Source organism: Tupaia chinensis, unplaced genomic scaffold, assembly GCF_000334495.1.
Source record: "Tupaia chinensis unplaced genomic scaffold, TupChi_1.0 Scaffold143823_1, whole genome shotgun sequence".
In the NCBI taxonomy this organism is placed as follows: domain Eukaryota; kingdom Metazoa; phylum Chordata; class Mammalia; order Scandentia; family Tupaiidae; genus Tupaia; species Tupaia belangeri.
In genome coordinates, this window is record NW_006203673.1 from 660410 (window position 1) to 677597 (window position 17188).

The 17188-nt window shown below is 57.3% G+C and overlaps 1 protein-coding gene across 1 annotated transcript in view; it reads right to left on the reverse strand.

The window, feature by feature from the left end:
• Positions 1-16257, reverse strand: part of THAP4 (THAP domain containing 4) — a gene marked incomplete at its 5' end in the record, with an annotated part of 36396 nt that extends 20139 nt beyond the window's left edge. The window contains 1 exon segment of the mRNA XM_014582808.1: positions 15083-16257. Within this exon segment, the coding sequence (XP_014438294.1) occupies positions 15083-16257 (1175 nt within the window).
• Between the last annotated feature and the right edge of the window lie 931 nt (positions 16258-17188).

The following is a 17188-nucleotide window of genomic DNA, read 5'->3' on the forward strand; positions in this document are numbered from 1 at the left end:
TGCGTATGTATGCGTGCCCCAAATCCCAAAAGGAGAACGGAGAAGGGACTGATCTATGGCTACCCCCCGGGGGTGATTTCTCGCTTTCTGCCTCTATCTCTTCAGCGAGCACATGTACCCTGTAGCAAAAATATACCCCCCCCCAAAAATAGTTACAAGACAGGCCAGCTGGTGCTGTGCTGGCCGACTGCAGTTGAGCCCCAGACGCAGCACCAGCTCAAGAAACACGCCAGGCTCACGTGTGTGCACGCCCAGTCCTGAAAAGTAGGAGATGGGGAAGGAGCTGCGTTGTGGCCCTCCTGGTTGGTGGCGCCTTCTAACTGCCCCCTTCTCCCCATGTGCCCACGTGCCCTCTGGCAAATTAAAGGAAGCACCAGGAGGCCGAGTCTCGCAAAACAAACCGGCCTAAGAAGGTGGAGGCTGAGGCGGGCTGTGGCACAGGGTGAGCACCTCTCCAGAGAAGCGGGTCCCAGAAAGCAATGTGGTTGTGGTCCCAGCCCATCGGCCTGAAACACCAGGCATGTGCGAGTGCCCAGGCTCTGACGGCCCTGTGGCACGGCCGGGCCGGCGGAGGGCGCCCCTGCCTCTTGCTCACCTGTGCTACACGTCCCCATGGACAAATGAGGCGAAGCTGCCTTCCCTGGGCTTGTGGCATGTCCCAGCACTAGGCCTGGTACAGCGTCCCCCAGAGCAGGGATGGCTAACGACCAGCCCAACCACAGACTCGCAGCTCCTCAGGTACAGACTGCGCCATGCTGAGCTGGGCCTGGCGCTGCAGGCTCTCTGGCATGTCAGCAAGAGCCTGAACACAGATCTAGGGTATGTTATGTCCCTATGTTTTGTCTTTCCCTTTTTTTTTTTTAGCTTCTTTTCCTGTAGAGAACATACGCTTGTCAGAGACGTGTGGGGAGTGAGAAAGCACCTCCCAGGAAGGATGATCACACTGCGATCCCTCCTCTCAATTCTCCCGTTGGGATTTTGGGCCTGCATGCACATGTGCCCAGCATGACATTCAAGCTGCTGGATCCAGGACTCAAACCAGTTGGCCATGTGGGATCCAGCACCGGAACCCCCTGTGACCTGCTGGCATCATATTCCTGTTCCTGAAGACGTGTTGGGCGACCCCCCACCACAGCTGTGGCTGTCAGGTCACAGACTGGCCCAGCCTTGGCCTCCTGTATCACAGTGGTGCAGTGGCCTGGCCAGAGCTGATGCCGCCATGTGCCTTCCACCCTAGATGCCATCCCAGTGGTGCCACGGCCACCAGCACACCAGGGGAGGGCCACTCACACCCACTGCATGCTCCTGCCCTGCCCTCAGGGCAGGGGCCAGTGGTCAGTGGCACCCTGTGCCTGGAGGACATCGAGAGGCCTTGCTGCTCTGCTGTGTCTTAAAGGGCAGGCTTTGAGTGGCTGGAGACCACGGTCCACTGGACACCTCTGTGCGTGGCTGCTGCAGGCATGTGCCTGCAACTCCCAGGAGAAGCTGGCCGTGAAGACATGCACTTGCCAGGCCCGTGGGAACAAGAGAACAGCACAGACCTGGCTGACCCCGTAGGACCAGGTGCTGGCTGCTCTGGAAGGGGCCCGCCGGGGGCTCCCGGGCTCTCTCCTCTAGGAGTGGTGAATAGATGGGCACCACCCTGGGCCTCACGACCCTCCCCAGCCCCTGGCGAGCAGGTCTGACCCCACTCACATGTAGTGCCAGTGCTATGGAGGGCTGGGGCGCGAGGACCATGTGGCCGGCAGGATGGAGGAGAGGGGCGCGGCTGGGGTGCACGAGCTGCCACGCTGATGACAGAACTACGGTCTGTGGCGTGCGTGAGCCCTGGAGGGCTACCACAGGGCTCGGATGCTTCTTGGGCCACGTCATGTGTTCCAGGCCCGGGGGAAGGGGGTGCACAAGCACGGGAAACTGCTAGAACCACATGGAAAGGGCTGTGATGCTGCGTGGTGGAGGGGCACGCAGAGGTGGGTGGCTGTGGAGGGACTGCCACACCGTGCAGTGGAGGGGTGTGCAAGGAGGCAGGCAGCAGGAGATTGTGGAGGGGACTGTGATGCCGTGTGGTGGAGGGGTGTGCAGAGGCAGGCAGCAATGGAGGGGACTGCCATGCCATGCGGTAGAGGGGCACAGAGGCAAGGGGCAGGCGACCACAGAGGGGACAGGCAACACAGGGAGCAGCCCCTCAAGCCGTGGGTGGCACTGGGGACAGCTGACACCTGGGCTCAGAGTGGAGGTGCCCTGGAAGGGAGGGTGCGGAGACCATAGAACGCCTTGCTTCCTGCTCCCGAGGACCCGGCCAACCTCACTCTACCGTGTGAGTGTTTCTAAGGGATCTGCAGCTTCCAGGGTGCAGCAGGGTATGGGGAGCCCCACCATCCTGCTGGTGGGTGGACTTGGGCGCCAGTCGCCTTGGTGGCACAGGCTGTGTCCACAGGACCACCGCACCACACCTGGCAGCAAAAGGAGACAGTGCTCACTGTGTTACCCTTTAGAACAGTGGTCCCGGGGACCAGCAGTTGGCATAATGGCTATGTCGCTGGACTCTCATGTAGTCGACCGCAGTTTGAGTCCTGGACCCGGTGGCTTAAACTCGCGCATGTGCGTATGTGCCCAAGATCCCGAGAGGAGAATGGAGGAGAAGGGATTGCGGCATGGCCATCCCAGGAGAAGGGACTGTGGTGTGGCCACCCCCTCTCGGTCTTTCTGGAGAGCACAGGCGATGTATAGTGAAAATCTCTTAAAAAAACCAAAAAACAAACAAAAAAAACAGTGGTTCCTGAGGCCAGCAGGTGGCATGGTAGCCAGATCCCACATAGCCGACTATGCAGTTCGAGTCCCAGACCCAGAGCCAAGTAAAACATGCCAGGCACACATGGGCGCATGCCCAAAATCCTGAGAGGAGAGTGGAGGAGAAGGGACTGTGGTGTGGCCACCCCCTGGGGAGGTGACTTCTTACTTTTTTCTCTCTTTCTGGTGAGTGCGCATGACCTGTGGCCAGAAAAAAATAAAAACAAGCAGGTCCACAACCCCCGAGAATAGGCAAGCAAGCGGAGCTCCATCTGGGTCATAGCCGCTCCTGTCACTGGCAGCACCCTGTGATCTCCGCCTCTTGTCAGATTGGGCGGCTTCAGATTCTCACCGGAGCATAGACCCTGCAGGGAGCTGCACATGCGAGGGATCTCGGGAGGGTCCTTGTGAGCCTCTAATACCAGGATCAGAACGGCCCCACAGGGGAGCAGCTGCAGACACTGCTTTAGGGTGAGCTGAGTATCTAGTCGTGGGTTACAATGTAAGGAGGGCTACAATGTGACAGGGCTACAATGTGACAGGGCTACAATGTAAGGATGGCTACAATGTGACAGGGCTACATCAGGATAGCTACAATGTGATAACAGCTGCAAAGTGCCCATAGCAGACAGAACCACACAGTAAAGCACTGCGCTGGACTCATCCTGAAACCATCCCCTGCCTCCTGGTCTGTGGAAAATTTTCTTCCACCAAACGGATGCATGGTGCCAGCTGTTTTATTTATTTGTTTTTAAAGACATTTTTTTGCTATAGGACACCCTGTCAGAGACACAGAAACAGAGTGAGAAATCACCCTCTGGGGGATGGCCACACCACAATCCCTTCTCCATTCTCTTCTTGGGATTTTCGGCATGCAAACGCATGTGCCTGGCTTGAGCGTCAAGCCACCAGCTCTGGGACTCAAACCGCAGTCAGCCATGTGGGAATCCAGTAACTCAACCACTAAGCTGCCTGCTAGCCTTGGGGACAGCTGTTTTAGATTTATTTTCTTCTTGGTCCCCCCTCTTTTTTTTTTTTTTGCTATAGGGCCCGTGCGCTCGCCAGACAGACAGAGACAGACAGAGAGACAGAAAGTGAGAAATACCCCCTGGGGGGGGGGGGGGGGAGAACTGTTTTAAAAAGTCCAGGAGATCCTTGTTGGACTCCTGAGTAGCCAAAGAAATGCAGGGGAGCTGGAGGTGTCAAGAAGACTAGATTCCACACAGCTCACTGCATAGTTCAAGTCCTGGGCCCAGCAGCTTAAAAAATATGCCAGGCACATATATGTGCACTCAGCTTGCGTACTGAGTGTGAAAGGGGTGCTTTCTTGGTAGAAAAAGAATCAGAAAACAAAACTGTAACAGTTATTGAGTGTAATGAAGTGCCTCTACCCGAGGGTACTGGTATCGCTCAGGGCCCTGACCACCATGGGCCCCAACCAGTACGATTGCACCAAAGCTCACGTCAGGACGGCCCTCGGCCTGCTCCGAGATCACCCCACACCCGTCTGTCCCCCGGGCTGCTGGCAAGTCTCGGCACCTTTGTGAACTCTATCTGCACAAGGACAGGTCGAGCCATGAGTAGATGGGCTGGCAAGTCAAGTCCCTGCTTCCTCACAGCCAGGGCACCTAGCCAGGCCAGGGCTGGCTTCCCTGGACCCCCCCACCCTGCCCCTCCAAGCTGAGGCTGCCCTGACAGTCTCTCCTGGCTTTCCCTGAAGCACTGGAGTGTGTGTGTGTGCGCACACGCACCCAATAAGATAATTCTAGAATCTACACATCAGGTTACAGGAGCCAAAATTCATCAAGACGTGTGTGGTTTTTACTCTGCATACGTCACGCTTCATTTGAAAAGCAAAACCATCTTAGAAAGGAAACAAAAACTGAGCAAGAAGGGGCCTAGCCGGCTTACTACTTTTAACCCCTTCCAGTGAGTCAGACACGCTTTTCTAGGCACTTATTTTCTGATTTCATTTTTATTAAAATCTCAACCAAGATGCAAAAACAAAAATCCTAATTTTCCACAAGAAATTTAAGTTTCCATTAGGCCCACGACACTGAAGGCAGCTTACCCATCCCTCGGTTTCTAAACTCGGAGACCGTCAAGGTTCCTCAAGGTTGTTTTCTGCCAATTGACAGGAAACGCTTGCACCTGGCAGTTCGAGGCTCTGCAGGAAGTGAGCGCTGGGCGGGAGAGCCTGCTGGGAACTGTAGTCCCACCACCTGAGGCCGCTTCCCAGCCAAGAGCAGCTGCCAAGCGGCCCTGGTCACAGGTGGCCGGACACGGAAGGGTTCTGCAGATGCAGCAGGGACAGGCCAGTGTGACAACTCGTTAACGGGGACAACAGGTTGCACCACACACGGGACAGAATCAGTTCCCTCCCAACATGGTCACTCTGGGAGGGACCTGCCCTCTCTGGTCTCCTTCACGGCTGGCCTGCTGCTTCCCTCGGCTTTGAGAACGGAGGCCCAGAGACCATTCTGTCTCCTGGCAAAGGGGCCCAGGAAGGACGCAGGAAGAGGGCGACTGTCCTGGCTGGACCCGGGGACAGACCCTCCTGGCACCAGACCCCACCTCATGTTGTAACAGTGGGGTCTCCTGCTGTGGTGTAAGTGGTCAGCAGTGTCAGAGGGGGGCCCATTGCAGGCCCGACTGCTTGATCAGCATGACAGACAGGCATGAGAGACTGCATGGAAAGACCACAGTGGGGACAAAACATGGCAGATGCTGCCTGAAGCTGTCAGGAGACATTCGGGGCTGGCAGGTGGCGTGGTGGGTAAGGTGCTGGACTCCCACAGGGCTGTGCTTTGAGTCCTAGACCTGGCAGCTTGCTTTCTCACTTTCCCTCTGTCTCTGGTCAAATTAAATAATAATAATAATGAATAAAGTTGGATAAAATAACTCTTAAAAAAAGTAAAAGAAGACAGACGTTATTCTTTGCGAAGCCGGTCTGACGACCCAGTAATCCAGGAGTAACTGGACTGTGTGCTTGGGGAGATGGCCAGCTACTCGGAGTGGCACATTCCCACAGGTGGGCAAGAACCAGGCTCATTGGGGGCAGTTTCAGCCTCGGCGTGCAAGCAGCCCAACAGTCACCACGCCATCTCCACCTTGGGAAAGCTGAGCAAACTGAGAATCCACGACTTGTCTCAGACCCACCAGCCCGGAGAATCAGGGCTGAGAAGAGCTCAGGGAAGAAGCCCAGAACCACAGCGGGGAGCTGACAGCACAGACCCTGGGGCTGAGGGCGGCACCTGCAGGGTGCCAGGAGCACACTGGCGTCTCCAAACTAGCCCAGGGCCCTCCGCACAAGGCTGCCCTCTCTGGCCCCGGCACTCCTGTGTCACCCATGGCGGAGGCTGCGCTGGTGAAGGCCCAGCTAGGGACCCAGGCCCTCCCAGGGTGACCCTGGGTCCTGGAAGCACAGCCTTGTCCTCCCCCACCCACTCCGCCTTCTGCACACCCCACCAGGACAGCGGCAGGAAACAGCCCAGGCACCAGCTGCACAGGGAGCTCGGAGGAACTCAGCCCAGGGCAGACAGGGTCAAGGACGCTGCAGGGGGGAGGGCTCAGAACCCCGGCCACTGTCTCTAGGCCGAATGGCCACTGCGTGTCAGCTTTCACACGAATCACAAGGCAGAGAGAAGTCTGAGAGCCTCAGAACTGGGCTTGGAGAGCCGGACAGTCAGACACGGTCAGTGCACCAAGGGCCACGCAGTGCGAGGGCACAGGAGGGACAGGGCGCCACCAAGAGCAGGAGTGGAGTCCACGGGACATCACAGACCAGATAGCCTGGCTGTAGGAGGCACGTCCACAACCGGAAGGGGCAAGCTGAAGGCAGGCGGCCCAGATGGGAGCACGGGACATAATGGCAATGGGGGCGTGCCAGCACACGGGACTGCGGGGCAGTGGGGGAGTGGCAGCACATGGGACTGCGGGACTGCGGGGCAGTGGGGCAGTGCCAGAACACGGGACTGCGGGACAGTGGGGGAGTGCCAGCACACAGGACTGCGGGACAGTGAACCACATTCTATTCACCGAACCGCAGTCAGCTGGGAGAGTGCCCGCACAGATGACCAGAGTGCCAGGGAGAGAGGAGAACCCAAGCAGGGCAAATCCTGAAATCTACACATAGGCATAGCAAGCTCGTCACAGGGACCGGAGACCAGAGGCTCAAAAGCTGCTGGAGCAGGGCTCTCGTAGGCAGAGCAGAAAAGGAGGAACGGCAGCAGCCTTTCTTCCAGTCAGAAGCAACAGCGGACAGCAATGAGAAGGGTGCGATTCCTTGTAAAGGGCTCTTTTTGGTGTTTTTAGAGTTTTGCTTCAGGGAATATGCGCTCACCAGAAAGGAGAGAGACAGCAAGAGGGGAAGTGAGAGGTCACCTCCCTTGGGTGTGGCCATGCCACAATCTCTTCTCCTCCATTCTATTGGAATTTTGGGCACAAACATATGCTCCGCATGATTTTCAAGCCACCACAGTCAGCCACGAGCAAGCCCGGCCGCCTTCCCACCACACCACCTGCTGGTCCCTATGGGGTTCTTCGCTCATGGCAGAGCACTGTGCCAAGGCGGGAGGGAGGGAAGGAGTGTCCTCCCAGAGTCTGCTCCTGATGTGGCCTTTCCTGTGGCTCTCAGGCCTGCTAGATCCTGGTCACGTGCACCCACTCTCCACGTGCTATAGGCAGACTGGGCAGGGGAGGTTCAAGCCACAGTCCCCACTGGGAGGGCCTGGCCTCTCATGTGAGGTGCATCCTCATTTTGCCAAGGAGCCAGTCCATAACAGAGACCCTGTGACCAGTGAGGCTGCCCCTCAGAGAAGGAGAAACAGAATCTAGAAATGGGGGACACATGCTGCCTTTCTGTCAGACACCCCAAGACGGCCAGGCCAGCCACACACTCACCCAGGACCTGAGCCAGCTAGGCCTGGGGCTGGAATGTGGCTCAAGTCCCTCGAGGTGCCCTCTGTTTCTTAGCCATGGGATAAAAAGATAAACCTCAACACTCCCAGAGAAGGGAGAAGGGGTGCGATGCAGCCAGAGATCTGAGTCTCATGAGTTTCAAGCCGCCAGGTCCAGGACTCGAACCGCAGTCAGCCACATGGAAGTCCAGTGCCTTGACCGTTAGGTCACCTGTTGGCCCATGGCTCAGGGATCTTTACAGAGGATTCCTTCCAGGCATGATCAATTAAGAGCTCCAGCTCCATCTCTTCTGCCCTCCCTGAAGGCTGGGGGTGTGAGGGACAGTGCCAAAGTGCCAAGCTTCTGATTATGGCCTGGTCTTTCTGATGACAAGACTCCAGCCAGGAGCTCCCCAAGGGTCACCTCATTAGAAAGACAGGTGATCCCTCACCCAGGAGGCTCCAGGGGCCTGGCTCTGTGTGGGGAGCTAGGTTTCAGACCAAGGAGGACAGCAGATGCGTTTGGTGCCTGGTCAGCTCAGGAAACAGTGGCTTCAGGAGCACTGGGTCCAGACTCAAGGTTTTTTTTTTTTTATTATGTCACAGTGCCATTAAAAAAAATGCATCATGGGACCAGCAGTTGGCGTAATGGCTATGTCGCTGGACTCCCATGGAGCCGATTGTGATTCGAGTCCCAGACCCAACGGCTTAAACTCGTGCTGGGTGCATGTGTGTGCGTGCCCAAGATCCGGAGAGGAGAATGGGATTGCGGCGTGGCCATGCCCCCTGTGTGGTGATTTTTCTTTCTCTGTCTTCTTGGTGAGCGCATGCTCCCTATAGCAAAAACCTCTCAAAAACAAAACAAACAAACAAAAAACCTGCATCATCAATTAACAGCCTCCAGAACAGAAAGCACAGGCCCGGAGAGCTTCTCTAGTTCAAGAAAGGAACGATACCAATTTTCCTGCAGTCTCTTCTAGAAAACATTAGCAGAGGAAATAATCCCAACATACCCTGTCACCAGGCATCACCCTAACACACCAAAACCAGACACAAACACGAAAGAAAGAAAACTGCAGACGATACATGAAACCCTTAACAAAGCATCAGGGGAAGAGCCGAGAGCTGTCTGGGAAGGGTTCTGCACCCTGGAATGGGCCCCAGGCTCTCAAACCTGTGACAGACCAACCACATCGACAAGCAGGTCACACAGCCCATCGGGAAGCGCAGAAAGGCCTGCCGGTCAGCGCCCAGGCATATGCTCCGCAGCTGGGAAGAGAGGGGGACGTCGGCAGTGGAAAATGTCCTTGATAGAGAAAGCCTGTAACTTCATCGCGCTCACCGGGAAACAGGCCGGATGTGGCCGGTGGTGAATGCAGAGCTCTGTGAGGCTGGCCACATGCGGAGTTCTGGGTTCACACCAGAGACCTTCCTGAACATACTGGGGTGGGGTGGGGTGGGGTGGGGCCAGGGCTGGGAGAAGCTGGGGTGGGTCAAAGCGTGAAGGCCCTATGGGGGTGCTGTCTGTCTCTTCTGCTCACAGAAAAAAAGATTCTCTTTTCAAAGAGTGAAACCCTGTATTTCCTTCTATAGTCTCAGGGCACCGACACCAGTCCTCGGCACACACAGGCTATTGACGACAGCATGCATGATTGAGCCACTCTGCAGTATATTCTGGATGCGGAATCACATTTTGTATGTTGTGACGATGCTTAGGGAAGGAGTGTAAATTAACTAATTAAAAAAATGTTTCAGAAAAAAATGTTCATGGACATATGCGTAATGGGAAAACTATGTATGAATTTCAAAGTTTCTGTACCAAAATAAATTCATACTTTAATTGTAAAAATCAATCAATCAATACATAAAAAAAATAAACTAAATAAACAACAGAAGTTGGAGGTGGGTCGACGTGTGGGGAACAAGAATGTAAGGACACGGGAACACGCTGGACCACGCATGGCATAATGGTCACGCCACTAGATTCCCACTTGGCCGACTGCAGTTCAAGTTCAGGACCTGGCAGCTTGAAAGTCACGCCAGGCCCATGTGCATGCACACCCAAAATCTCGAGAGGAGAATGGAGGAGAGGGATGCAACGTGGCCCAGCCCCAGGGGTGATTTCTCGCTTTCTGTCTCTGTCTCTCTTTTTTCTCTCTGTTTCTCTGATGAACTCATGCGCCCTATAGCAAAAAACCTCTAAGAAAAGAGAATAGTGGTGCAGGCTGGTGCCAGGGGCCAGAACACAGAGCTCTGCTACATTACTCTGCTGAACACGCACACGATCAGTGCTCGCGGTGAAGTGCTCAGAGCAGGCTTAGCTCAGGAAGTGCACGTGGAGGAAGACCCCAGAAGGGCGTGAGAAGAACACATCCCTGAAGCAACCTGACGTGGTTATGCCAGGCCGTGCCTCTGGCGTGCCTAGACCCTCTGCCGCGCTCAGTGGTAAGAAGGGCAGTAGAGCTGGAGGCGCACCCAGACGGCAGCACGCTGATCCCCCGACCAGCTCGCAGATGAGCACCGGGATCTCCCGGGAGCTGCCTCAGTGTGTGGAGGGCGAAGGGAGGAGGTTCCACGTTCCAGGAGGTACCAGCAGCTTCAGAAGGGCAGTGTGGGCCGGCCTGGAAGCCTAGAGGCTCACTACGGGGAGTCTACTCAAAACGAGGGACTGGTGAAAGACAATGAATGAGGAAAATGGGCCCAGCCCTTTCCAGGCAAAGCCCTGACAACAGCCAACGGCTCCCGTGACCAAGGAACCACTGCACTGAGGACCACCCCAGGGTGGCGGTGCTGAGGAGCCTGGATGGCTGGCTCCTCCTGCAGCTCCGGGCCAGAGCATGGGGGTCAGCCTGGGACCCCAGTGGTCTGCACCTGCCCCCTCTCTCTGCATCTCTTGGCCACTCCTGAGCCTAGTCCCGGGCCTTAGCAGGGCTCACAGGCCTCTTCCCCTTCCCAGACAACACTCCCGTGCAGGCCAGGTTCCCCTGTGGCCACCGTCCACCTGAGAGACTCCCTTCCTGCATCTCTAAAGATGCGCATGTGCCCCCACCGCCCTGCACACAGATGCTCCGCCCCAGTAAGACCTGGCGGCCAGAGCCCTCCTGTCCTCTGTCCAGCCTGAGCTGGGCTGACATGGCTGATGTCCCTTGAGGCTCCTGACCCCTGCTCGGCCCCTCCCAGTGCACCTTTCACCTCCGCACCCTGGCTGCTACTGGGCTTGGCCTCGGACCTTCAGACACCTCTGACCTCACCTGGGGCAGGTGGCTCACACCCAGCAGTGCCCACGCTGCCACCTGCCCACTCCAGCCTCAGCCTCTCTATGGCCAGTGCTCAGGCCCAGGCCCCGACAGCTGCCCTGGCTGCCCACCCCATCACCACCACCTCTCCCGGAGCTTGAGCCATCACCACCTCCCTGGGCCTCTTTGACTCCACGTGGCAGGCAATAGAGCTCCTGACACAGCCAGCCAGTGCCTGCTCTCCTCTCACAGTGGGGGAAGGGACCGTCTGCAAAGCCAGTCTGCAGGGCACCCTCTTGCTTAAATGGCCCCGTCACTTCCCAGGCGCCAAGGAAGCAGCCAGGAGAGACAAGAGGACGCTCCCACCTAGAAAGTGACACCTTCAGATCACAGGGCCCACAGGGGCAGGGTGGAGGCCCATGCCAGCTGCCACCGACGCCCCCACACCAGCACCACAGGGGCTGTACCCCTCTCCAGGATAAGCAGGCCATCTGCCTTAAATGAGGGGCCTGCACAGAAGGTGAAGGAGTGAGGGCCTCTCGTCCAAGGAAAGGGCCTCACACCCAGACCTGTGTCAGCCTCGTGGGCATTCAGGAGAGAGCCAAAGTCGCAGCCTCTACTAGCCCTGAGGACCCACGCGTGGATGCCACCGACCAGCTCTCCCTCACAGGGTTACTGGAACACGAGCTCTAAAATGTGCTTAAAGACTCCTGAAACAAGAGACAAACGTGGATAGACTGGCGAAGAAAGCAGACAGCACAATGTATGCCGAAGTCTAAATCATTACAGCCACTCGGGGCCAGGGACAACAACGCCCAGTAAGAGCCCAGACAGCCTCGACCCAGAGACAGAGCGACCTGAAGGGGCACCGGGAGACACGCCCACGAGCGAAGGCAGGGACTGCCTGAGTCTAGCAAGGAGCACAGAAAGCGGCTGACTTGGTACCAACGAGCTACTGGGCAGACGATGGCTCGACCGAGTTCGAGCACTTCTCCAATCACAGCCCGGGAATACGCACATCGAACCCCTGGTCTTGGGACATAAGGCAAACCTTGACGGACGTGAAGAAATGCCCCCCCCCCCAAATCTTTCTTGGAAACCAACAGAACCAGTGCCGAACAAGAGGTTAGGAACACCACCAGTGGTGGCACCTCAGCAAGGCCGTGCCTGCGAGGCTGAGGCCAAGGAGGAGGCCCAGAGCGGGCACCCAAGTCCGTGTTCTCAGGTCTCCCTGCGAACAGGGGCATGTGGAGGCAGCGATCCTGGCTGGCTGAGGCCACTGGGGACTGCACTGGGGCAGCCTGTCAGGGTTCACTCGTCAGGATGCCTCTGTGTCTGCCCTGCCTGTTGGCAACTGTTCCCTGAGGTCACGTCTTGCTCATATGTATTACTCAACGGATTTGTTTTCTACCTTCTTTTTTAACTTACTTATTTTTTTTTGCGGGGGGGGGGAGGGAGGAGATAGAAAAAATAAATAAGTAAAAACAAAACAACAAAAACAGAACAAATGGAATACAAATAAGCAACACCCAGCCTTAGAGAATGACAAAGTAGCCAACAGGCGGGAGGACAGCCTTCTCCAACCAGGAGCGACAATCACCCACACACTGTATCAGGCAGCGGGTCTCCAGAGTCCAAAGTCATCAGGGCTTAACGCAATAAAGTGAAAAGCACCTCTCCACTCGAAGCAGTCAGTGTCTTTCTAAAGAACCCTACCCTAGCAGGGAACCAAGACCACCTATTACTGGGGCCTCAGCAAAGGCATGCCGCATTTTTGCATAAAAAACACATCATCACTTTCCTGAGGACCTGATAGAAATGCACAGCAATCAGGCTGGCCCAAGAGACCATGCGGTAGACCACGGTTCGAGTCCCAGCCCTGCAGCTTGAGAAACACACCAGCATGTGCGTGCCCCAAACCCCGACAGGTGGAGAAATGAAGGAGGGCTGCTGCGTGGCCATGTCCCCCTAGGTGCTTCCTCTTCCCCTCTCTCCGGCGGGTGCCTGTACCCTCTGTACCCTCGCTCAAAGAGCAAGCGAGCGAGCACAAGGGCAGCATGAGGCAAAGCCAGGGATAGTGTCGGCCCGGCCTGAGCCCCACGTGTCAGGAGACACATCCGAGCCTGAGTGAGAAAGGGGCCCCAGAGGGAAGGGCTCAGGAGATAGGCGTGGCTGTGTGGACAGACCTGCCTGGAAGCAAGCTTGGGCAGGTGACCGAGAGGATAGGAGAGGTGCAGAGAAACATCAGAGCAGGACCCACGCAGCAGCCTGGCTGCAGGAGGGCAGTGTGCAGCCCTGGCTGCAGGAGGGCAGTGTGCAGCCCTGGCTGACTGCGGGTGCCCTCCCAGGACCTGCGTGGAAATGCAAGGCTCGGCTGGCTGGGGGGGCGCCACCTGCCAGTGCCTGGGGTCCAGAAAGCCCCCGACTTCACCCTCTCCACAGTGCTGATCACCCTCAGGGACACACGTCGACCCAGGTGAAATGAAGTCCCACGTGCACACTAAGGCGAATGATACTACCTTTGACCCGTGAAGTGCACCCAGAAACCAGTAAGATGGGGGAAACAGACAAATCGGCTAGCATAGGAAAACACACCTGACCTCTGCACAGGGACAGACGAGCACACGCGAAAGCACAGAAACCGTCTACTGCCACACGCCCAGCGAGCCCATGCGCTCTGCAGCGCAGCTCTGCAAAGGAGGCACAGTGCAGCCGTGTCACCACAGAGGCCGCTGAGATACAGCAGGCCACCCGGCCAGGCGAGCACAGCATGCACACTCCGTGATGGGGCATTGTGGAGGGCAGCCAATTAACTATTCTCCACAGGGCGACCCACCTGGGCACATGCCACAGCTCATGTGACCACCACAGCCATGTGGCCTGTCATCAAGTGCGCCCGTCACGTCCCACGTGCCTCCTCTGCCTGGACCAGCTTTAACGTGGAGTGGTCCTGAAGAAGCAACTATTAGTGTCCAGACGACGTAGCTCATGGGTGTTCACCAAGATGTGAATAGAAAGTCTCTGTGATCGACAGAGTCCACGATACGTTTTTAAATCTGCCAGAGGGTGTGTGTGCTTACCAGAGACAGGGGGAAGGAGAAAGCACCCCAGGCAAGTCTGGTCATACCACCATTCCCTCTCCTCTGCCACCCTGGTTCTCCATCTTTTTGAGGTATTTATTTTTTTAAATTTTTGCCAGTGCATGTACACTTGCCACACATGAGAGAGAGATCCCCCAGGGAGGTGGCCAAATGACACCTTCTCCTCCATTCTCCTCGGAGTTTTGGACACGCAAATGTGCCGGTGTGTTTTCAAGCTGTTGTGTCCAGGACTCGAACTGTGTAATCACCCATGTGGGATCCAGTGCCTTAACGGCCACACTACCTGCTGGCCCCGTCCTGTCCCTATTTTGGGCATCCACACCTGGCATGTTTTTCAAGCTGCCAGTTGTGGGATTCCAACCACATGTTCTCCCATGTGGGCTCTGGTTCCCTAAGCACTAGGCTAGGGGCCTGGGCTGTGCTGTACTTTTCCTGATAGTTTGCTCTGTCCTCATTAACTTTTAGGTGTTTTACCTGTTTTTTTTTTTCTATAGAGCATGTGTGCTCACGAGAGAGAGAGAGAGAGAGAGAGAGAGAGAGAGAGAGGGAGGGAGGGAGAAAGGGAAGGAGTGAGTGAAAGAGGGAAAGGAAGAGGAAAAGGGAGAGGGAAAGGGAGGGAGGAAGGAGTGGGGGAAAAATCACCTCCCAGGGGAGAAGTCCACGCCACAATCCCTTTTGTCTCCTCTCAGGATTCTGGGCATACAGACACCTGGTGTGATTTTAAAGCCACCAGGATTCAAACTGTAGCTGGCCAGGAGGGACAGTACCCTAATCTCCATGCCACCACTGGCCCCTGCTCCATCCTCTTTCACTGCAGACACTACTCGTATAGACTAAGGCCTGGTAAGGGTTAAGGTGTGCAGCGGAGGCAACCTCTCACCTCCCAGCGGAAAACCAGCAGCAGCCGGGCAGCCCCAGCTTTCTGCCCAGCACATGCCAAGACATGCTGTCCATGTACCCGCTGCCGAACAGGCTCATGGCCCACAGCAAGACAAGAGCCTCCCGGGCCTGCAGGACGCCCCGGGAAGGAAGTGGCGCGAAGAGGCTTGGTACTGACCGCGGCTGGGGGCCGGCAGACCGCCCAGGTAGGGGAGGCTCACTCTCTCCAGCTGGTCCAGCTTCTCCTGCAGCTTGCGCACCTGGCTGTCAGAGCGGCTGACCCGCTGCCCCAGGCTCTTCAGCTCGCCGTTCTTCTTCTCCACCTGCTCACGCAGGCAGCACACCTGGCTCTTGCTCTGGCGGGCAGAGAAGCAGTAGGAGTGCAGTGAGTCGATGAGCCTGCAGGCACCCGATGCCGACAGGATGACCTCGTTAATGGACATGGGGCTGGCATCGCTGAGCTCGCTCTGCACGGCCTCGGCAGCGGGTTGCGGCGTGACGTCAGCCGGTGGGGCTGAGGGGCTCTGGGACGGCTTCTGAGGTGTGGCCGTGAGCGAGGAGCCCGGGGGGCTCTGGGCCAGGCCCTTTTCAGGCCCCAGGCTGGTCCCGCTGCAGCCTGGCTCCACGTCTCTCTTCAGCCTCTTGCGGTCCCCAGGCTCCCGGGGCACGGACGGCCTCTCCCGAGCATGCTTGGAGGAGAAACTGTAGGAGTGCAGTGAGTCGATGAACCTGCACGCCCCGGAGCCTGGGGGGGAGAAGTCGTCCTTGGAGATGCCATTCCTATCTGCCAGGCCCCCAGAGCTGGGGGCGGTGGTGTCCCCATGGCTGCCAGCATCTGCAGCAGGCTCCTCTGCTGGCCCCTGGCTGCCTGCTGCTGGTCCTGCAGGGGCCAGCCCTTCTGGAGTTCTCTCCTGGGAGCGCCTGGTCTGCTCCTGGCCCATAGCTGTTGGGGCTGGGGCAGGCCCGGGCCAGGCCTCTGCATGCAGTGCCGCTCGCTTCAGTTTGAGGGACTCGGGCCTGGCCATGGGGTCTTCAGCCGGGGACAGCGCCCACCCTGCGGCTCCCTTCCTGGCCGCTGTGTTCGTGGGCCCCCTCACGCCCCCAGGGGCCTTGCGAGCGTCCTTTCTCCGGGTGCGGCCATGGCCTACAGCCCCTCTCTTCTTCTCCGCCAGGTGGAAGATGGAGGGCACGGCTGTAGGCTTGAGCAGGCGATGCTGGTCCTCTAGCCTCTTGGAGAAGCTGTCTTTGGTGAAGTGCTCGCTGCAGAGGAAGGAGTACTTGGTGGGCGTCCAGTTGTCCCTCTGCACCGCCTTCAGCCACTGGAGCAGACGCTTCGAGTCCTTGAGAGGAAACCTGGGGACAAGCAGCATGGGGTCAGCAAGGGGCAGAAGGCCTCACCAGAACTGCTGGACACAACGCCAGCAGCGAAACCTCGACCTCACTGACTGGGCTGTGAGACACGTCACTGCGCAGGACCTTCAGCCCGGTCACCTGTTCCTGGGGCAGAAGGTGAAAGGCCATGGCCCACCCTCCATGAGTTATGTCTTCCCCGTGGCAGGCTGTGACATGTGCCCCGTGGGGACGCAGGTTGCTCTGGGCAAGATAGCCAGCACAGCAACAGGGCACCAGGAAACAGCTCCTGGAGACACCGGCTGGCTGGCTCGCACTGTGCGCCTGGAAGGACAACTTTGGCTCCGAGACCAGGCCGGTAGCTCCGTACCGAGAGCCAGGCCGGTGGCAGTGGCAGAGACGAGCAAGAGGCCAGAGGGCACCGTTAGGGCACAGGCAGCTGCCGACAGGGCCTGGCTCTGGGGGAGGGCCGGCAAGCTGCACTCCGTCATGCCGCCCTCCCTCAGCCAGCATGCAGGGTGCTCCTTTGGGACCAGCAGATGGCGCAGTAGTTATGTCACTGGACTCCCACAAAATCGACCACGGCTCGCGTCCCGGACCCGGTGGCTTAAACCTCACACCAGGTGCACGTGTGTGTCCAAGATCCTGAGAGGATAATAGAGAAGGAATTGCAGTGTGGCCATCCCCCCCGAGGGGTGATTTATCTTTCTGTCTCTCTCTGCATCTCTGGTGAGTGCACACGCCCAGCAGTAACTTCTCTCAAAACAAAACAAAAAGGCTGCTTCCTTTACACATCGCCCAGCCAGGTGGCTCACAGGACACTGGTGGCCAGCACTGTGGGAGGAGAATGGGGAGTTATCTTTTTTTAATTTAAGTAAGGAGAAGTTTTTTTTGTTTGTTTGTTTATTTATTTTTAATTTGACCAGAGAGGGAC